Source organism: Cololabis saira, chromosome 3 (genome assembly GCF_033807715.1).
Source record: "Cololabis saira isolate AMF1-May2022 chromosome 3, fColSai1.1, whole genome shotgun sequence".
NCBI lineage: Eukaryota > Metazoa > Chordata > Actinopteri > Beloniformes > Belonidae > Cololabis > Cololabis saira.
In genome coordinates, this window is record NC_084589.1 from 27,396,616 (window position 1) to 27,419,157 (window position 22,542).

The window sequence follows — 22,542 nt, forward strand, 5'->3', positions numbered from 1 at the left end:
GGGTTATTCAATTGATGCCCCATTAACGCGCTGCGTGCAGATCTACGGCCCTGGCACCAGTCCCACTGTTCAGATCTGCGCAGGTGCGCATGCGTGAAAATACTTTTTTTCTTTAAATCTTGAAATACAGTGACAAATACAGAACAAAAGGCAACATACAGATACCGAGATTCCAGCACCAAATAGAAAGGAAATAAACAAAAGAATATATATAAAAGACAAGACAGTTGAATCTAAATTAAAAAGATAAATACAAATAAAAACAGCATAATGTGCGAGAGTAGGTTTCAAACAAATTCAGCGATTTATGCCGATGGTCTTTTGTGCCTTTGTGTTTTTTTATGAGTAGATCGTCCTCATATATTGTTCAAGTTCTTTTTTAAGTACAAGGAGTTCAGGCTTTCTGTGGATGCATTTGCACTTATGTATGTGAAGCTTTGCTAAAAATAAAGACATTTATAAAAAAAGAAAGCGTCCCTATCTTTGTGATTAAAATTATGAAAACCAAAAATAACATTCTTAAAATAAAGATGAAAATCAGTAAAGACAGAATCAGCAATATACTTGTGCAAGTCCCTCCAGAATTTATAAGTGAATTCACATGACCAGAATAAGTGAGAATATGTTTCAGGATGCCCTTGGCAAAAAGAACAATGAACATGTATATCATTCTTAAATTTTGATAAATATTGTTTTGCACGGTAGAATTTGTGTATCAATTTAAAAGAGATCTCTTTGACTTTATTTGTTAGAAAGAATCTTTGTGGTAACGACCGAACTTTTGTCCACCCAATATCTGTCACGAAATTGAGCCAATAAAATGTGGCTGGTGTTAATGGAAGTTAAACCGTCCTGAAACATGGCTCTTACTTTGGCATTCGGAAGCTTACCAGATGAGAAGCAAACACTACAAAGAGAAGACTGTGACACATCAGGAGGGTTGTGTGAAGAGACTGGTTACCTGCCCCTGCTGCATCCTGCAAGCACGCGGAGCTGGGACAGGACGTGACGTGCGTCCTCTCAAATCCTCTTACTTTAATTAATCTGAAGCAGCAGACCTGCACTTGGACTCGTTCATCAGCGGGGCTTTGAAACATGGTGTGGACCGTGTGAGGAGTCAAACGGAGAGGCTGGTTGGAGGAGCAGTTTAGGAAGAGGTCGTCCTAGCTAGAGAGAGCCCTGCAGGATGCTGCTGCTTCCCTCACGGATGCTGTGGGCCGCTGTGAGGCGACAGGCCGCTCCGCGGGTCACCTACAGCTCTGCGGTGCAGCCACAGGTGGGAGAGAGAGAGAGAGAGAGACACACACACACACACACACACACACACACACACACACACACACACACACACACACACACACACACACACACACACACACACACACACACACACACACACACACACACACACACACACAGCAGCAGCAGCATCATAAGACTATATTTTGATTTTAATTTGTGAGTTATTGCATTTCAAAGTTTTTTTTTCAAAAGCATGAAAGTACCCTGAAGATTAAAAATAGTATATTTTTACTTTAAAATACACACACACACACACACACACACACACACACACACACACACACACACACACACATATACAGTATATATATATATATATATATACATATATATATATGTATATGTATATATATATATATGTGTGTGTGTATATATGTATGTGTGTGTGTGTGTGTGTGTGTGTAGAATAAATAGTAGAGTACAGTATATATCCAGTCCATTCTAAAAATATTGGAACAGTAACGCTTTTCTAATTTTGTAACATTGCCATCTTTAAAAAAACGTTTTATCACTGAATATAAGCAGTGAAGCTATGTGTTATTTTGTTGTCACACATTATCTGTTATATAAACAAACAAACAAATGAATGTGTGTGTGTCTATTTATAGATAGATAGATAGATAGATAGATAGATAGATAGATAGATAGATAGATAGATAGATAGATAGATAGATAGATAGATAGATAGATAGATAGATAGATAGATAGATAGATAGATAGATAGATAGAGTAAAGGGAGTGGATAACTTGCCCGTCTTTGTTTTATTTGTCTTGTGTTTTTTCAGTGCCCCACCATGTGCGCATCAGCCCCTGCAATAATGTCATTGCACATCAATCTTCGTCCATCACTATTTTCTCTTTTCTTCCCCTCTGCTATCAGATAAAACCCAAAAAGTCCAAGTTTGGTCCTCTGAGTGACGAAGACCGAATATTCACAAACATATATGGCCGGCATGATTGGAGGTAAAAAAAACAAACAAGCCTCAATGTTGAACTATCTTCACCCACTCCCCCGAAAAAACCTACATGTTTCACTCCTGCGTCTCTTCCTGTCAGACTCAAAGGTGCTCTCACTAGAGGCGACTGGTACAAGACTAAGGAGATCTTACTGAAGGGCCAGGACTGGATCCTCAATGAGGTGAAGATCTCGGGTCTTCGGGGCAGAGGGGGCGCAGGATTTCCCACCGGCATGAAGTGGAGTTTCATGAACAAACCTAGTGATGGCAGGTAGGAAAAGAAACTATGTGATCTGTCGGGGAGCCTAACTTCAACAGTCAAGTTGTTTCCTTTGATTCTGCGTGATAGACCCAAGTATCTGGTGGTGAATGCAGATGAGGGGGAGCCCGGGACGTGTAAAGACCGTGAGATAATGCGTCATGACCCCCATAAGCTGATAGAGGGTTGTCTGGTGGCTGGGAGAGCCATGGGCGCCCGGGCTGCATACATCTACATCAGAGGAGAGTTTTACAACGAGTCATCAAATCTACAGGTAGAAATACTTCATTTATGATGTGTGTTTTGTATTTGTATTTGTATTTATTTATTTAGCACAATTTTTAAAAAATAGTGCAAGGAGGGAACGAAGCCCAGAGGGCTTGTACAGAGTTCCACTCCCGTCATCTACTGTAAACAGAAAATTAAATGTACAAACATAGGAAAACTCTAATTATAAACATGAAAAGAAAACAAGGATACATAATAGAGAATACATTGAAAAATTAGGACATGAGATGTTTTTTCAGCAATTTTTTGAAGGATATAAATGACAATGTGGACTTCAGAGACATATCTAAATTGTTCCAGAGTTTAGGACCTCTAAATGAAATATTAAACTGATGAAAAGATGTTCGACAGAAGGGTAAATGTAGATTGACACTGTGTCTAGTTGAGTATGAATGTAAGTCAGATGAAAAACTAAAGAAATTATGAAAGGTGTCCGGAAGATCTTGCTTATTGTTGATAAACTTGTGCACAAATAAACATCAGTGAAAAACATTGAGTTTATGAATGGGTAATATAGAGTATTTTTTGAACAGAGGTGCGGATGGATTATGTCTATTGGACATAGAGATTGATCTCAGGAATCTCTTCTGGATTATCAGTAGTTTGTTAAGGAGGGATGGATAAATTGCAGACCAGACAATATTACAGTAATTCATATATGGAAACAGAAAACTATAATACAAAGTTAAGTGAGCGGAGCGATGGATCAGGGGACAGACTTTCCTCAGTATACCAAGCATCTTCATAGATCTTTTGCATACTTGATCAATATGGTTTTTCCAGTTAAGGCCTTCATCCAGAACAACACCCAAAAATGTGGTGTGAGGTCCCTGTTGGATTTCAGTTCCGTTAATTAATATTTTGGTTTCTTCTTTTGTATGAGGTTTGTTTTTGTTGCAGAAGATCATGAAGTTACATTTTTTTATATTGAGAGTTAATTTATTAATCTGGAACCAGTTTGTAATTCATTATTCACCAATGCAATAAGCCATCCAACCATCTGCTCTTTTAGTTCTGATTTTTTTTTTTTTTTTTTTTCATGAAATAGCTGGCCATTAATGAAGCATATAAAGCAGGGCTGATAGGGAAGAACGCCTGCGGTTCAGGGTATGACTTCGATGTGTTTGTGATGCGGGGAGCTGGAGCTTACATCTGTGGAGAGGAGACAGCTCTCATCGAGTCTCTTGAGGGCAAACAAGGGAAACCTCGTCTCAAGCCGCCTTTCCCTGCAGACATAGGTGAGGTAAACGCTCCACACACACAAACATCCTGTTTCTTAAGGCGCGTAATTATGGTTTAAGGAACTGCAGAATAAGTTTATATTGTAATTACAGTTATTCACTGGTCTTTCTCTCCTTCAAGGTGTGTTTGGATGTCCAACAACAGTGGCCAATGTGGAGACGGTTGCTGTGGCGCCTGCAATCTGTCGTCGAGGTGGGGCTTGGTTTTCCAGCTTTGGGAGGGAGAGGAACTCTGGGACGAAGCTGTTCAACATCTCGGGCCACGTGAACACCCCGTGCACGGTGGAGGAAGAGATGTCTATTCCTCTGAGAGAGCTCATAGAGAGACATGCAGGTGTGTGGTTGGATATTTATTTTGTGAAATGTTGACACAACTCTATCTTAATCCACTCGTCTGATTGGTGCAGGAGGAGTGAGAGGTGGCTGGGACAATCTATTAGGAGTGATCCCAGGAGGGTCCTCCACTCCCATCATCCCTCGACACGTGTGTGAGGATGTTCTGATGGATTTTGATGACCTGGTCCGCGCAGAGACAGCCTTGGGAACTGCAGCTGTCATAGTCATGGATAAATCGGTAAACAACTGGCTGTATAATCAAAGCTGGTCAACAATGCACAGCACCTTATGTGACAGTAAAAAGATAGTCTGAGAGACACGTTTTCTTTTTTCATTCAGACTGATGTGATCCGAGCTATAGCACGTTTGGTTGAGTTCTACAAGCATGAGAGCTGTGGCCAGTGCACCCCCTGCAGGGAAGGTGAGGAACTGCATGTAAGATGTATACATTGCAGGGTTTCTCGCAGAGATTGCTTAACTGTGCATTAGATTGTCAGATCAGAAAACTTGCCAGATTTCATTATGGTTAACAATGAAAAAGTGTGCTTACATTTATAGAACAAAACGCATAATGCGATTAAAAATCCAAAACTGTGTTGAAATTACACTCAAAAGAAACCCTAGAACAGGGGTGTCAAACTCATTTTGCTTGGCGGGCCGGATTTGACCAATTTTTTTCTCGCGGGCCGCACGCTCAAAATAACAAAAACGGTGCGGAATATTTCTTGTCTAATTCTTTTTTTTTACTATTGTTATCTAATCCAATATCAGTTTAGTTAATTTTAAAGGAAATATATGGGCAGAAATATGTGCCACTAGAAACTGAATTTGAATCATTTATATTTGAATTTGAATTGCTCAACTTGAATAATTGCATTAAAAAACTGAATCTGAATCACATATTTTGAATTTGTATTGTTTAATTTGAATCATTGCATTAAAAAACTGAATCTGAATCGCATAATTTGAATTTGTATTGTTTAATTTGAATCATTGCATTGAAAAACTGAATCTACATTCAGCTCTCACAATTCAAATTCAGTTCTTGAAATTCAATTTCAATTCTACTGTGCCAGACATCCGGGTCTTCTGGAGGAACAGCAATCGAGTGCAGATACAAAGAACTCGGTTATCAGTCACGTGACGTTTTTTGTTGTCAGCGCCATCTGGAGGACCGACCGGGGACATTCCAGCCCCCCGAGTCTCGCACTCAGCAGCACGCCGATTTTTCCCAGTGGCCAGCCGCGGTACTGCAACAAAAAATCCCACGGGGCAAAGAAAGCTTTTTTCCCATAGACCGCAATAATAAAAGAGAAGCCTCTAAAACTGTTCACAGAACACCTCCAGCTGTAATCACCGTCAATTACTAATCTTTGTATTCTAGATTTTTAAGTCATGGACTTTATACATTTACATTTATACATTGTTTTTTTTAAATGTTTTTGTTGTTGTTTTTTTTTATTGTATGACTGCACTGTACTGTATTTTTATGTTCAGGACCCCAGGAAGACTAGAGGCACATTTGTGTGCTTCTAATGGGGATCCTTAAATAAACTAAACTAAACTAAACTATACATACCCATACCTGCCAACATTGGGCTGTGAAAAAGAGGGAGGTTTTCTGGGGTAGCGGTTGGAATGCTCCACTCACAACATCCCTGCCCTGATAGAAACAAGACGACTTTTAATGAGCTTTAAATCCATAGCTACAATGAAATGTGCTAAAATGTACCTCCCAAAATGGCTCTACAGCTTTTTTGGAGCCAAATATGTTTAATATTAATAACAATAAAATACAATATACAATTGTACATTGTGCATTGTTTTTTGTTATTATTGTATGTACAATTGTATTTTATTGTTATTAATATTAAACATATTTGGCTCCAAAAAGGCTGTAGAGTCATTTTGGGAGGTACATTTTAGTACATTTCATTGTAGCTAATAGCTATGGATTTAAAGCTCATTAAAAGTCGTCTTGTTTCTATCAGGGCAGGGATGTTGTGAGTGGAGCATTCCAACCTACCCCAGAAAACCTCCCTCTTTTTCACAGCCCAATGTTGGCAGGTATGGGTATGTACAGTGTTGGGCAAGTTACATCCAAAATATAATACATTATATATTACTAGTTACTGTCATTTGAAAGTAATTAGTTACATTACAATATTACTATATCTGAATTGTAATGCGTTACACTACTTGTGTATTACTTTTGAGTTACTTTCAACAAAATAGCAAAAAAAGATAAATCTTGTCCCACTGGCAGATTTTTCTACTTATTTCAAGTGAAAATTTACTTGAAACAGGTGAAAATTGTCAAATAAGTTATTTTTCTGGTGTTATTTTTCTGGTGATGACTCTAAATGTTGAAATAGCAGTAAAACCACATTCATTGATAAAATTACATAAGGGATGGAAAGGAGGGGTGGCAGTTTTACAGGGGGGATGATTTGGACCGTTTTTATCTCAGGGGGGATGATTTGGACCGTTTTTATTTCAGGGATGATTTGGACCGTTTTTATTTCAGGGGGGGATGATTTGGACTGTTTTTATTTCAGGGGGGAGGATTTGGACCGTTTTTATTTCAGGGGAGATGATTTGGACCGTTTTTATTTTAGGGGGGGATGATTTGGACCGTTTTTATTTTAGGGGGGATGATTTGGACCGTTTTTATTTTAGGGGGGATGATTTGGACCGTTTTTATTTTAGGGGGGATGATTTGGACCGTTTTTATTTCAGGGGGGGATGATTTGGACCGTTTTTATTTTAGGGGGGATGATTTGGACCGTTTTTATTTCAGGGGAGATGATTTGGACCGTTTTTATTTCAGGGGGGGATGATTTGGACCGTTTTAATTTTAGGGGGGATGATTTGGACCGTTTTTATTTCAGGGGGGGATGATTTGGACCGTTTTAATTTCAGGGGGGGTGCCATCACATCACCCCTCATCCCCCCTCAACTCGAATACTGCTCACACGGAACTCAGAACTTCTTCATAAATAACTCCCAGAGAGAAAAAAAACACCAGCAAGCTAACAAACAAACCAATAAAGCTCTCAGAGTTAACAAAACGAACCAGCAATCAACTCGCAGCTGTTTTAACCTCTCCTCCTGATGGGCTGCAGGTGTGGTTTAAGGCTGATTTATGGTTCCGCGTTACACCAACGCAGGCCATACGCCGTGGGTTACGCGAACTACTGCGTACGCTACGGCGAAAGCTCTGCGTCGATTTAACGCGGAACCATAAATCCGCTCTCACAGCGCGACTGACTGTGAGCCCGGCTCGAGCTCCTCGCCGACTCCACGCTCATATATATTTAATAAATGTATAAAGCCCATATATTAATAAAGCCTCACTTGGCCGGGCCCTAACGCTGAGACCATGGTAGATTTAAGTTACACGCGGACACGCCGCACTGTTGACTTTTCCCTGCCGGCTCTGCTCACTAAACAGTCCCCACACAAACAGTGTCCAGCGGCGCTACGTTCCGCCGCGCCGCGTTCCCAACGCTTTTTTCTGTTGTCGGGATGTCTCGCGGACGCGGTGTTGGTGAATTCTTTAAAAAACAACAGCTAAACGGGTTAAAATGCGTTGTAACGTGCGTTACTTAGATTGTAACGAGTAAAATATTACCGAAAATGTATTAGTAATGCGTTATATTACTGCGTTACAGCAAATAGTAATACATTACTGTAATTGCGTTACTTTTGTAACGCGTTACCCCCAACACTGGGTATGTATAGTTTAGTTTAGTTTAGTTTATTTAAGGATCCCCATTAGAAGCACACAAATGTGCCTCTAGTCTTCCTGGGGTCCTGAACATAAAAATACAGTACAGTGCAGTCATACAATAAAAAAAAACAACAACAAAAACATTTAAAAAAAACAATGTATAAATGTAAATGTATAAAGTCCATGACTTAAAAATCTAGAATACAAAGATTAGTAATTGACGGTGATTACAGCTGGAGGTGTTCTGTGAACAGTTTTAGAGGCTTCTCTTTTATTATTGCGGTCTATGGGAAAAAAGCTTTCTTTGCCCCGTGGGATTTTTTGTTGCAGTACCGCGGCTGGCCACTGGGAAAAATCGGCGTGCTGCTGAGTGCGAGACTCGGGGGGCTGGAATGTCCCCGGTCGGTCCTCCAGATGGCGCTGACAACAAAAAACGTCACGTGACTGATAACCGAGTTCTTTGTATCTGCACCATGGATGATCTGCACTCGATTGCTGTTCCTCCAGAAGACCCGGATGTCTGGCACAGTAGAATTGAAATTGAATTTCAAGAACTGAATTTGAATTGTGAGAGCTGAATGTAGATTCAGTTTTTCGGAATGTAGATTCAGTTTTTCAATGCAATGATTCAAATTAAACAATACAAATTCAAATTATGTGATTCAGATTCAGTTTTTTAATGCAATGATTCAAATTAAACAATACAAATTCAAATTATGTGATTCAGATTCAGTTTTTTAATGCAATAATTCAAGTTGAGCAATTCAAATTCAAATATAAATGATTCAAATTCAGTTTCTAGTGGCACATATTTCTGCCCATAGAAATATGCATTTTGTTTACACTCTATGTAAAATATATTTCTTCAGGATCTTTTCTTGAAATTTCTCATTTTTTTTCAAATTATGTAAGATACTTTTAATATCATTTTACAAAGATAAACAGTAACAAGTATGTTTTTTTTATATTTCGCTTTTTTATAGGAAATTTAATTAAATGCAAAATCTTTCTTATTACCGGGTACATCCGAGTGTTTCTTTGTGATTTTGAGATTTTTCCAGTACAATTAAGTGTATTTATTTTAAAAAATTGGCACGGATATTTACGCCAGTGTGCCGAAAAAGTCAGTACTTCTCTTTTAACTGTTTTACTTTGTCACTATCCTCGTATTCAAAACTGAAATTCCCAGAATAAATATCTTCTATCATCTTTTTTAGCAGTGATATTTTTCCTGCGAAAATATATAATAGTAGTCAGTTAATAAAAATAAACGACCGTCTACAAAGAAATAAAATCGGCAAATGCATTCTAGAAAACAAAAAAAAATGTCAAAAACTGCTCTTAGTGGAATAACGATGGATTTGTAGAAGAAATATATTATCGGATATGCTGCGATTCATGGCAATTATTTATGCCTTCCTTTTTAGTAAATTAACATTTCGTTTTTTTGCATTGGAAACTTCTCACGGGCTGCATGAAAACCTTTCTCGGCACATTTGACACCCCTGCCCTAGAATGACCGTACACTGCCATGTAATTCTGATAATTATTGGCAACATTCGTCGTTCTCTCAGGAGTGGACTGGATGGATAAAATCATGTGGAGGCTAGTGAAAGGAGACGCAGCGGTGTCAGAGATCGACATGATTTGGGAGCTCAGCAAGCAGATTGAGGGTCACACCATCTGTGCTCTGGGAGATGGAGCTGCTTGGCCTGTACAGGTGATACTGAACTACACTGCTGCACTTTTATTTATTGAAAACAACCGACAGAGACGACAACTTCAAGTACCAATTCAAATGGTAAACTCATGCCCATTTCTTTCTTTTTCTTGTTAAGGGTCTGGTACGTCACTTCCGGTCAATCATGGAAAGCCGCATCGCACAGTATAACAAGAAAAACCCTCCGAGAGAGCCAGGGATCGAGATGATCTAACACGGGAAATGCGCTGCAAACAAAACCTTATGGATATTCTCTTATTACTCAATCGTTTTTTTTTTGTTTTTTTTTAACAGTTTTGAAAGAGAAACTATTTAGTCAGAGCAAGTTCTTAAAGATGTAACTATTTGAAAATGTATGATTTAATTCTATTATACTTCATATTTACTGTTTTTAATTATTTCTTTCTCAAATATAAAGAAAAAAATGAAGAACCTTCAATATGAAAATGTAGCAATATAAACAACATTCTTAGACACAACAATAAATTAACTTTTATTTCATAAAGGCCTGAAATGAATTCAGTAAATCTACTAAAGTATCCCCAATATGATCTGTACAAAAAAGAATTGGCTTAGGAAAAGATGTCATGTTGATGAAAAAAAAGTGACAGAAAAGGGGACAAAAAGAAAAAAATAAACAAAACTGGCCAGTGATCAGGATCTTTGTCCTGTTACATTTCTATATTTTTGAAAGACACTGCTCAGATTCTTCACAAGTTGTGGTTGAAAAAAAAAAAAAAAAAAAAAAAAAAGAAGAAGAGAACTGGAGGCAGAATGGCGGTCATTATGGCCCAATCCCAATTCTCCTTCACTCGCCCTTCTTTTCTCCACTCGCACTTCTTTTCTTCCCTAAGCCCTAAAAAAGAAGGGGGAGATTTTAGGGCACTTGAGATCTAGGGCACTTGGCCCAGGTGCCTGTCCCAATTCTCCCCCTACCCCTCGTTTTCATCCCTTCCCTGATCAGGAAGCTGAGAGCCAAAAGCTGTTTTAATTTCAGCTGTAGCGCTGTTAATATGGCACTTTATTAAGTTTTAATATTTTTTCAGGTATAATGGTAACCTTAAGATCCCCAACCGGGACTCAGTTTATCCAAATAACGCCTGTTAAGAAATTTGACCCGATGTTTTCGGAGATGAGAAGAGCCGCCGGCCCCGGGGAGCAGCCTCAGCTCACAGCCCGAGAAGAGACGTTTCCGCCGGGTCAGGCTGCTCCGTCAGCCCCGGGAGAGACACTCTCTCCCGGGACGCAGCTCTGTTGAGAATCACGCCGGCTGAAATAAATCATTTAGGAATATGTTGGTTTAATAGATGAAATCTAACAGTTGTAGCTACGCCTGTTAAGAAATTTGCTCCGAAATTTAGAGATTTCTGTCTGCCGGGTCCGGAGCTTGGGTCCGCGTTAAATCGACGCAGAGCCTACGGCGTAGGTTGCGTAACCTCCGCCGTAGGCTCTGCGTTGGTGTAACGCGGAACCATAAATCCCTTTATTCTGGCGTGATCTTCCGCAACTTTATCTGAAAGTGTGTAAATTACCCAGATAACAGCTGGATTACTTTGTGGTTTCTGAAGACTATAATATCAGAAACATCCAAAACAAATCTGACGAGTCACAGGATTATTTCTCTCTATTTCTCTGAGACCAGTCTGCCTGTTTGCCTTCGGTCGGCGAGTCAAATCGACGCAGAGCCTCTTTTTTTCATACCCCCTCGCTCGCCAAGTCAGCATCTGAAATCCCTCGATTTGAAGGGGCTATTCTCAGCCCCTAGCCCTCGTTATGCCCCCTCCCCCTAGGTGAAAAGAGGAATTGGGACACCACTACCTTCACGGGAACGCGCAAAAGTTAGGGTTAGGGAAGAAAAGGAGGGCGAGGGGGAGTATTGGGACGCACCCTATCTGTACATCCACAGAATAGGGTCTTGTCAGTCTTGTTCAAGTTCATCATCAAAAGTGTGAGCATAGAGGGGATGGAAAAAAAATGATTTATACAAACATTAGTGTGTCTATGTGGACCAACTTAAAGCAGTCCAGAATGATCCACGTGATCAATGAGTGATTATTGGTTGAAAAATAGAGGCTACTTTTCGGTGAAAGTTCTTGAAACTTTGCCGAGAGCCCTGACAGAGACGGATGTCCCTTCTGTGTTTCTTATGGGGCCATCCAGAATGGCATAGACTGTTGTTGTGGCTGCGTTTTGGCCCGAGGGGGCTGCGGAGGGGGGCATCGGTAGCCCTGTCCCCAGCCTGAAGAGATGGAGTTTGGGGAAACTGGTCCAGGGTTACCTGACCCCGAGGGCCTGGACGTTGGGTGGTCTTCCTCTTCATCCGAAGAGTCGCCAGTGTACGCTACCAAACCTGTTCTCAGTCTTTTCACTGAAGGCTCTGAAAGCAGAAGACACGGAGCAAACAGAAGAGACGGGCAGCGCGTTTGGAGAAGAGGGGGAGAGAAAACAAATAAAACCCACAAAAAAACAGCATAGCAGCAGCAACATGGTTTAAATGCATCAGGTTCAATTCAATATTTCCACACACATTTTGGGAGAAACAAATAGTTAATGGATTTATGTCAATGTTTAATTCGGCAGAGCAGCGGAGGGGGGGGCAGCCGTTAGAAAGTAGCCAGCGTTACAGCCGTTCAATTGAGCGGCAGGATGGTGTCATGGGTCGAGTCGTGCCCCACCCCCAATCAGTATCCAGCATCACCCCACAGACATGAAAGAGAAGAAAAACACAGAGAAAAAGAGAAAAACACAAAAACAGGAGAGATTTTTGTTAGCGAGGAGAGAAAACAAACTAAACACAGTCCAGACTGATGATATCAGTCTTAACGTGGACTTAGCAGATGACTGACAAATGCACAAACGTGTCGAGCCACATCTCCACCTCACTATGAGGAGATTTGAAGTCACACCAGCAGAATCCTGAGAGACTCATTAGATGCAGACGGTTTCAGGCTGAGTGGTCGAGTAAACGAAATGAGGCTTAAATTTAGTTTTTTTTTAAGTTAACATGATTTTATAGGTCTGATAGATTTATTTGATACGTTGTTTTAAGAATTACCAGCAACATAAATCAAATTTGAACATTCTAGTGTTCTTGGACAGGATTAGCAGATGTACATTATGACTGGGAACAAATCCATCTAATAAATTCAGCACATCCGGGCTCTGATCACAGAGGCAGCAGCCTCAGCAGAGAGGCCCAGACCTCCCTCCCTCCCTCCAACACCCTCCTCCGGCTTTTTCACGAGGATACAGAGATGTTTCCAGCCAGCAAAGAGGTGAACTCTCTCCAGCGTGTCCTGGGTCTGCCTTGGGCTCAAGGCCTGAGGCCTCTGGGCCGCAAACTAAGGTCAATATTATAAACGGGCTTCGTCCACAGTAATGACCTGTGGACTTCAGCTGGGATTTGTCAATCCACAGGATAAAGCCCTTACCCAGAGGACCTTGCGGTGCCCTCCTCTCTTCCATCTTAGGCCGCACTCCGTTCACAGGCATGGATGGTGGCGGAGGCATTAGCTGCCGACTACAAAACAAAGAGGGTATGTAAATTAACCATGGCTTTTAATTATATTTGACAACATACTAACACTAGGGCTGGGCGATATGGACCAAAAGTCATATCAATATTTTCTAGCTAAATGGCGATACTCGATTATATCGATATTTTTTCTGTGCCATAGTTGGGGTTTCCCCCAAAGCATTAAAGCATAGCATCTCTGTTAGCTTCATTTTTTTCGGAGTCATTTTTAATACAATGCCTCGTGCCAAATGTCACACAGGTACCTTTATTAACAGGTCTGCACAATATTAAATTGTATAAAACAAATTAAATAAAAATAAACTGCCTGCATATATAGAATAAAAATGCTTCTTGAATAAAATAAAACAAATATCCCTTTCCTGCATAACAATTAAATTAAAATACACTGTGCAATTAATACAATGTAGACAGTAACAGGCAGACTTTTCCACTGAGGTTGGCAGATGTGCAAATAACAAAACATTCGTGCAAATCTCAAATAAAACATTCAAGTCAATTTGTCACAAAATAAGCTATATCAAAATAAAAACATTTTTTTTTTTTAATCAATATAAACGATATTGTCTCGGACCATATCGCGTTTGAAAATATATCGATATATATTAAAATCTCGATATATCGCCCAGCCCTAACTAACACATATACATACGTATATGTATTTAAATAAAAAGCTTTATAAATGAGTACCTGTCCCTCTCACTCCCCAGGCCAGAGGAACTTGGTGGTGGGGGTCCTGTCGTATCTGGGCCGCCCATTGAGAAGCCTGCACCTAAATTAGTCATATGAATGGGTCCATGCTATGAGCAGAAAAACACACAGGGACCATTAGCAGACATCCCCGACTAAGCCCTGTGCTATAAATAATATATATACTGTATATCTCAGCACAACATTAAAATAAGTTCCCAGCCTGGTTACACTAGCATGTTCCCCTTTCCATAACGAGCGACTCCTCAAGATTATCTGACAGAATACCTTCTTCTGAAACTCCACATTACCAGTAGAAATTCATGGGTAACTGTAAGTAAGCATCATCAGGAAACAGCAGGCCAAAACATCTCAATCAAAGAACATAAAAACAAACATTTAAATGAAAGAAGGATAAAATGTACACTTAAAACTGGAAAAAATTAATCGTGATGGATATTGGATAAGATTGGCTGATGGCAGTAAAACGATGCAAACAGATTGGAGAAGGAAAAAAGGAAATAAATAACTAAAACCAGAAAATGATGAGGGGTTGTAAATGTACAAGAACTGTTTCTCACCTGGTATCCAAATAAGCCGCTGTCCCTCTCGTCTGGTACTTCCTCCGTGAAGCGCCTTTTCTGTGGTTGGGAGCCTAGAGCGGAGGGAGGTGGACCTTTGGGTGGGGCTGTAGCAGAGAGAGGAAAATGTGCAGGAGGAAGAGTCTGCAGAGAAGCAAAACAGCAGCATAAACTGGTTATTTCTCTACCTATTTCCACTCTATATGCACAGACACACAGAAATATGTGAGTATACATACGTGCATTTTTATTTCTATAGGTGTACAAGATATTAATAACAATCATAAGGGATTATGAAAGAGGTGAATTAGGAGATGCTTGATGCTTCAAGAAAAATAGGCTAAAGCCTCATTTTTAATTTCACTTTTGTACTTTTCTACACCAATTCCAAAAGTTGTTCCTGTCACTGTACCTCACACTTTTCTACGTTATTTTTTGTATGGTCCTTCAGAAACACATCAAGGACCGGTGATAAGTCAATTTCCAAAACAGATAGCTACAGCTGATGAGTTTTTGCTGTCAACTTCAGCAAAAACCCTTCCTTATAATATCCGTTTTCATGGGGGTTACATTTTTATTGTAAAACCCACTAACCTCTGTGTGATCCTCATCTAATTTCACAGTTAGCAATCACAAACACATACTCACAACAGTGATGTAGGTCTATCTATATATAGAGAGATCAGGGTCCATTGGAGAACAGTGAACTAAACATTCAATGTTTTATTTACGCAACTTAGGAGACACATGAAACCAAAACAGTGGTGTGAATGGAATGACCCCTGAACAAAAGTCGGTAAATACATGGGAATTTCCTTTCTTTTATTTTACCCATGCGTGAAGTTTGATGACAAAACATTTTCAATACTTTTGGATGTCTGCCAAACCGCCTGCTTCACCATGTAGCCCACTGCATCAGGCGGAGAGGACTTGTGTAGACCTATGAGTGAGGCTTCATTTTCTTAATTGTATTTGGTTAACAATTTGCTCCCTGTGCTCAATACTGCCCCCATGATTTCCAGTGGTATTGCTCTGTTTCATGCATAATATTAAATGATGGACGGATCAAATGATGTATCAAACTGCAGATGAAATCTAGGCAGGAAACGAACAGAAGGTTTCCTTGTGTCTCGCTATCCGTTTATAAAAAGAGAGTATAAATGGGCCTTAAGTTTATGTGAAAAGCATTGATTGATTAAGTTGTTTGTTATGCACTATGATTGGGAAGGAGCAGAAACCCCAACTACATCCTTGAAACAAAATGTTGTCAAAATCCTTTTAAATACGTTTTCCTACTGTTGAACTTGGGGGGCAATTTTACAGCAACATTTCAAAGAAAATCCAGCTCCATGATTGATTTGTGATGGGTTTGGTGAATCTTACCCGTTGCAGGATATCTGGAGCAGGAGCAGGAACAGGAGGCATAGAAGGAGCAGGGATGGAAGCAGGGGCATGAACAGGGGCTGATGTTGGAGCAGGGGCCGGGCGGAGAGGGTACTGAGAAGGCACACCTGCGGGTGCCCCTGGTGGGACAGGAGGTGGTACACTATACGCTGTAGGGAGGGGTTGAGGCTGAGGTGGGGGTACAGGCATAGGGTAGCCGGGCTGGAACCCAGCTGGGGGGTAGTAAGATGCCTGAGGAGGTAATCCGTTCACTATTGGAGGCTGAGCAAAGCCTGCAGGAGGAAGAGAGCCAGAACACATCAGGTCTGGTTGTTGCAGGGACTTTTATACTAAAGATGAGACAGTTATTAGAATCACTAATATGTGGTCAATGAGTTATATAAACAGTTGTAAGGCTTAAGAGAAAAAAACAACAATATCAACAAAACTGTATTGTCTTTTTATGCATTGTTCAAATGGTTAACATACTGCTTTGTATGTGCAAAAAAACAAAAACAAAACAAAACATAGTAAGAGAGGAAGTACCTTGCTGCGTTGGCATCATTGTGCTCATCTGATTAAGGTATCGAGAGTACTCTGCATGGACCTAGAAGATAAGAACTATTGTGTAAATGCATTGTTCAGTGTTAAAAAAAAAGTAAACCGAAATAAATATACTATGAAATACAGACTAAATGGCATCACTGACTTTTGGAAGGATTGTGTTATCATTAGACTTATGAGACCATGACAGAAACGCTTTGTTCAACAACTTCAAGTATCAACATTTCTTACAAGTATCTATCTTTTACATAGAGTTTTTACAAAAAGTTGAGTTCATTGCTTTTGGTGTAAAATTCCTCCACCACAACATCAGAAACTGCTACCAATGATGTGCAAATTATTATTTCAGCGGAACATCTGCAAAAGCCACGAGAGACCATGCTTTTCTTGCCACACTTGGGTTGCAATGAAAATACATATTTTTTTTTTTTTTTAAATTGAGTGTGACAGTTGAAGGGGCATTTCTATGCAGTTTGAGCACATTTAAACCGATTCCATCATTGTGGGAAGTAAAACTTGAAATTGTCAACTGATCACAGAAGCAAACAGAATTTTGCAAGGCCAATGCTAAATAGTCTTCAGGAAACAGTAAGAGAGAACTTTGGAAAAACTATCATTGCACAGTCACAAGACATGACTCACTGTCTGGAGGAGATTCTCACACAAGGTTTTTGCTGCTGCTAGTCCTTCTGGTTTAGGATGACTGTAGAGGAAAACACAAATTTGGTTGTACTGAGTTTATGTAGCTGGAAACCAAAGCTAGAGATTGGGGCTTCCTTCATTTAAAAGTTATTGTCTCTAAAAACAAAAAGAAAAGAAAATCTTCATGTTCTAAAATCATAGGGAAGCACTTACCTAATATAAATGTACATGGGTTCAAAGGCCTCTCGTCCAGATGCCGGCTCCAGACATCCTGATCCTTTTCCTCTGAGGAAGACTTTGGCCCCCGTCTCAGCCTGGATGTGCTGCAGGTATGAACAACCGGGGCCCTCGACTCGCTCTTTGACCACAAACCCTGGGATAGCATGCTCCAGACCTACAAAAACCTTATCTTGAACATAGTGCATCTGAATGATTTTGAAAAAAAGACAAAGACATTGATGAATAAAAGTAAAATAACAATAGTTTTTTGTTATTTTGCTGGTGACTGTAAAACAGCACATGGTGGTGGTGCTTCAACACATCTATGCTAATTTTCTACAACTCATCAAATTAGTTCCATCCAAATTCAAGGTTGTGGACAAAATTTGTCTTCAACATGTGTAAAGTGGCTTTAAAGTAATTGTAGTTATACACAGAAAGGGAAATCCTGAACATTCAAATATATGTTCATCACAGTGGCCATCAAAATTGCTTTTTGTTGACGTTACAGTGCTTTGCTTAGTAAGTATTGGACATTTGACATCTTCTGGAGAGATTTGTTCAAAAGGCTGCATTAACTTCAATTCATATATATTTATTTATTTATTTTATTTTTTTTTTAAAAGGTGTCCAAGATCACATTATTAAAATATAAAAATAATGATGTGCAGAAAACTAAGCTTTAAAGTCTATCAGAATTTATACCTAAATATTATCCCCCACAAACTTTCAAAACAATAGTACATGATCTTGAAAAAAAAATGCAAGTGACTAAGTCAACACAGGTTCTTGGAAAACACTATAAAAACAGTGTCAGCTATTGATGGCACTTACCCCTGACTGAAAGTGAGGTTTGTGGTTGGTCGAAGGAGGCAGTGTGGGCGGAGGTGGGTTATGTTGATTGTAAACTGTGACCGAGGCCCCGCTTGGGGAGAAAGACGAAGAGGATGGTGAAGCTGTTGCAGCCTTCACCACACCATTAGTGATTATCTCCTTGATTCTATTAACTGCTCCTGAGGAAAAGGAGGAAGAGTATCAGTAACATCCAAAGCTGTATGAAATCATAAATTTGCACTAGAAAAAGAGTTAAGTTTAAAGAGCACTGACTGTCAACAAGCTCTCTCGTCTGTCCTTGAACATGCAAATACAGAGGTCGATCCCTGTAGGGAACATGCAGAAGCAAATGGTTGTAAACATGAGGAAACTTAACAGCATTATCCAACAGTTTTAAGATCAGTTACTGAAAATAAGTGATTAGGAGAAAACTTACCCTGGAAGTGCTTTGCCCTTCTCTTCTCCTGTCATGTAACGCCCTCTGGTTGAAACTGCAGCTCCACTCACTTTACTGATCTGCAGAGAATAATAAAATAAATCACGAGACAGATAGAAACCAGATTAGAAAATAATCAATAACATAAGTGATGAGCTTAATTCCATGAAGTTGTCAGTTGATTTTGTTGCTGACCTCATCCTGCGTTTGCCCTCGTGTCAGGAGATTTCGGCAAGTAATTGGGACGTCATTGATCTCAACTTCTGCTACCACCAGGTCATCTTTGGCTTTTGACGGCACTTGAGGTTTTCCAACACCCATAACCTGAGAGAGGAAAGGCAACAATGTTCAGAACAGCTCAGGATTGTGTTAATATTTTATTTGGCATTTTACTATAATCAATTAATTTAATTCAAAAGTCCAAAAGCCAGGGTCTCTGACAGTTGGGTTTTTATTTGGGTCCTTCCCAAAGGTCTTTTGGACTCATGAACTACATAAAATATATTTTTCAACAAGACAATATAAAAGGAGGAAAGATGATGCACAGGAAGATGAGAACAGGTGCCCGGACTAGGTTGCCTGCAGTCCTGACTTGTCAACAATAGAGTGTGTGGAAAGTTTTGAACTAAAAACTGAGAAAATATGCAAAATGGGACAAAAGCAGGGATATAAATAAGATCTGAAACACTTCCTGAATCCAGAAAGCATGGTGAGATGCTAACATCAAAGTAGTATAGTATTTCCCTACTATGCAAACTTTTCTTTTTTTAGAATTAAGTTTGCAAAACAAACCATGAACATCTGGAGTTCATAATAAGTCTGAGAATAACTTCAGTACTTTGTTGTTGTGCATTTTCCATGAACTCGTATCTCAATGATGAAACAATTCAAATTTTTTTCTCAGAAGTATGACGATAATAAAACGAAGAACATGTTTATCTGAGTAACCGTCCTAGAACAGACAACAGGAGTATATTTTTTCATTTAATAAAATTATGACTTCTACCTAACTTCTTTCAGTGACAACCCATAATCATCCAAACCAAAGTGCAAAACAGTAAACATACTGAATAAAACTACACAAATTATCTCTGTAGATGTAAAAAAGACTAAGACATTTGTTTAGTTCAAGATGGTATATGAGAATTTCCGCCTCGCAACCTGACAACAATCATGTTCAATGACCTGCAATAAAACCAGCACCTATAACCAGAAACACAAAAGTAAATATTAACTTACAATAAACAACTATTCAAAATCTACCTGTTTCTTCCTCTTCTTCTTTTCCCTCCCTCAAGTAACATTTCTGTGACACTTAAATAGTTTGTGAATTACCTTCTCAGGTGGCCCTGGGTGTCCTATCTGCGAGGGTCTGAGTTTGCCTTTGGCCACTAACATAGCGTTGATCTTGGCGGCCACCGCCGCTGCAGCATCCAGAGCTCCGGTGGGCGCAGCTTCAGCCTCCGACATCCCCCCGGAGCCGGACCCGGGGCCAGAGCCGGGACCAGGCTGGTCCCATTTGCTACGGCGCCTGGACGGGCAGCAAAACAGAGAAAGGGGAGAAACACAAGGATTTCAGAAAGATGTGATGGAGCAAATTGCACTGCTGTAACCTGCTACACTAGGGTTGCCACCTTTCAGAAATAGAAATAAGGGACACCCCGATTTCAGCAGCGCAGGCGCCAAAAAAAGGGACATCCCCAAAACGTCTAAAATGCATAGAAATGTATTTATTTTATATGAAAAAACAAAACGCTTTGATTTATAGTGCTTTAATAGCATTGAACTTGCACGACTGTACAGACAGCCAAACATACTAGCAACTGAAATAGCCTCCTCTGCTCTGTATGTCCACATCAGCCAAGATGTAGAATATAGCTACAGGTGAAGAATATGGTGTAAAAGTTAATTTATTTCAATAATTCAACTTAAAAGGTGAAACTAATACATGTATATTACATAGTCTCATTACAGGCAAAGCAAGATATGTTAAGCCTTTATTTGTTATAATTTTGATGATTGAATTGTTTATTGATTTCATAATATATTCTAATTTTTTATTTGGGGTTTTCATAAAATGTGAGCCATAATCACCAAAATTATAACAAATAAAGGCTTGAAATATCTCACTTTGCATGTAGTGGGAAATAATATATTTGTTTCACCTTAGGTTGAATTTACTACGAATGAAGTTTTGCAATATATATTCACATTTTCCGACTTTCACCTGTATATTATGACATAAATAAATGAGAGCATAATATGTGCCTGTATTGGCAACTTATTTCAAGGGAAGGGTGGCAACCCTATGCTACAGTAAAAACAACGCTGCGATTGTTGACGTTTTGGTAACGTGAAGTAGTGATAATACTGAGTCTATAGACCTGTCTACCATTGCAATGACACAACAGTTCCAGCCCATCTCGTGTTAGTGTTTTTATAGTGTTTTTATGCCCCTACACGCCACAGTGCAGAAAACATTACATAATGTGGCTTACGATAGCAACCTAGCAGGCTAACTCAATGCGTTTAGACGACGAGTCAAAAAATGACCCCACAAAAAGATAATAAACACTTTTTTCCGACACCTACCCGCTGTTTTGTGTTCCGCAAAATGACATTAATATTCAGTTGAACCCAAATATGTCCTCTCGATGCAAAATTGAGAAGAAATCTTCCTCGATATGTGCAGAGATCCTCCAGGAGTCGGAGCTGGTTGTTGCTGCAGCTGTCACTTCCGCTTCCGCTGCTGTTGCAATTACAGGCATCCGCCACCAGGGGGAGCCACACACACACCAGCGCTGTCTGGCAGGTTCAGGTGAGCGGTTTCTGTCTCACCAACAGTCTTGACTGGAAGAGGGCCAGGCAGGTGAAAAATAAAAATAATATTTTAGAGGAGGAAGATTTTTTTTTCATTGTGCACTTCGAGAAAAAAGTCGAAATGTCAAGAAAAAAGTCGAAATGTCAAGATTAATGTTGAAGTACAATTTCGAGAAAAAAAGTCAAAATTTCGTGAATAAAGTTGAAATGTTGAGAAAAAAGGCGAAATTTCGAATTTATTCACGAAATTATTAATATTTTTCTAAGTTCTTGAGTGTCTCGGTTTTTTCTAAATTGTTTTTCAATCTTTTTGATCCCCATGCCGAAGAGCACCCAGCACTCCATGCGTTTGCAGTTAGAAATACATAGACACTGTTGTTTCTGTGAAGGATCCCCTGAAGATGTTTTTCATTTATTTTGGAGTTGCTCTTTCAATACCAAATTATGGAACCATATCTGTAATTTGATTTGTGTTTGTGTTGAACCACATTTCTCCCTTTGCTTTGAACATGTATTGTTTGGCTTCATTGACTATCCATCTGTTAATTATTTTTTTTTTATATCATTAATCTTATTATACTATTGGCAATATGTTTCAATGTTTTCACAAATCCCGTTATATTAATCAAAAGCCTCTTTTTTGTATTTTTCGAAAATGAGGTTAAACAATAACCATTAGACTCTCCACCAATGCAAAGGCCATCAAGACCTTAACTTTGTGTGCTCTTTTTAATGTATTTCTGTACTTCATTGTGTCTCCCCCTGGCGGTTGTATTGTGCTGTTTGCATTTTGTCTTTCTAAAAAAAAAAAAAAAAAAAAGTTTCTGTCTCACCTATCCTGCTGTTCATCCCCGTCGAGCCACTCCGGGTGACTTTGCCATCAAAGTTTTTCCATCCGTCCAGTTTCTGCACCGTAAAGAGGAGCAGGAGTCTTTTTTTTTCCACGCGTGGACACCGTGGACTATAGTCTACTCCTTCACAGTAAATCTCTGAGACAAATGTT

General features: G+C 39.5%; 2 protein-coding genes across 5 annotated transcripts; one reads left to right on the top strand and one right to left on the bottom strand.

Annotated features, from left to right (window-relative positions):
* Positions 1-1,024: 1,024 nt before the first annotated feature.
* On the top strand, positions 1,025-10,593 carry LOC133433079 (NADH dehydrogenase [ubiquinone] flavoprotein 1, mitochondrial-like). Its single transcript, XM_061716943.1, has 10 exons — positions 1,025-1,276; positions 2,183-2,265; positions 2,359-2,529; positions 2,608-2,791; positions 3,854-4,043; positions 4,168-4,380; positions 4,454-4,620; positions 4,722-4,803; positions 9,690-9,835; positions 9,954-10,593. Exons 1-10 carry the CDS (start codon positions 1,187-1,189, stop codon positions 10,047-10,049), a joined length of 1,422 nt encoding a protein of 473 aa, XP_061572927.1. The 5' UTR covers positions 1,025-1,186; the 3' UTR covers positions 10,050-10,593.
* On the bottom strand, positions 10,269-21,453 carry khdc4 (KH domain containing 4, pre-mRNA splicing factor). 4 transcript variants are annotated; one of them, XM_061716940.1, is made up of 14 exons: positions 21,312-21,453; positions 20,055-20,250; positions 18,915-19,043; positions 18,720-18,799; positions 18,557-18,609; positions 18,284-18,462; positions 17,444-17,655; positions 17,231-17,291; positions 16,571-16,631; positions 16,025-16,317; positions 14,642-14,785; positions 14,061-14,170; positions 13,267-13,355; positions 10,269-12,212 (listed from the first exon to the last, which is right to left on the bottom strand). In XM_061716940.1, the coding sequence occupies exons 1-14, from the start codon at positions 21,338-21,340 to the stop codon at positions 11,980-11,982; spliced, it is 1,869 nt and encodes a 622-aa protein (XP_061572924.1). In that variant the 5' UTR covers positions 21,341-21,453; the 3' UTR covers positions 10,269-11,979. The 4 variants fall into 4 exon arrangements, 3 of the variants coding, with proteins under 3 accessions (XP_061572924.1, XP_061572923.1, XP_061572925.1); XR_009777296.1 differs by having other exon boundaries at positions 12,155-12,212; positions 14,061-14,142; XM_061716939.1 differs by having other exon boundaries at positions 12,076-13,355.
* Between the last annotated feature and the right edge of the window lie 1,089 nt (positions 21,454-22,542).

Bases quoted from the DNA above. Each gene is read 5' to 3' on its own strand.
- LOC133433079 (XM_061716943.1), top strand. From the start codon at position 1,187: ATGCTGCTGCTTCCCTCACGGATGCTGTGGGCCGCTGTGAGGCGACAG. The intron at 4,381-4,453 runs GTGTGTGGTTGG...TGATTGGTGCAG, and splicing joins GCTCATAGAGAGACATGCAG to GAGGAGTGAGAGGTGGCTGG. The intron at 4,621-4,721 runs GTAAACAACTGG...TTTTTCATTCAG, and splicing joins TCATAGTCATGGATAAATCG to ACTGATGTGATCCGAGCTAT.
- khdc4 (XM_061716939.1), bottom strand. From the start codon at position 21,340: ATGTCATTTTGCGGAACACAAAACAGCGG. The intron at 18,463-18,556 runs GTCAGTGCTCTT...CCTTTTCCTCAG, and splicing joins GACGAGAGAGCTTGTTGACA to GAGCAGTTAATAGAATCAAG. The intron at 16,632-17,230 runs GTGAGTCATGTC...CTTATCTTCTAG, and splicing joins GTGAGAATCTCCTCCAGACA to GTCCATGCAGAGTACTCTCG.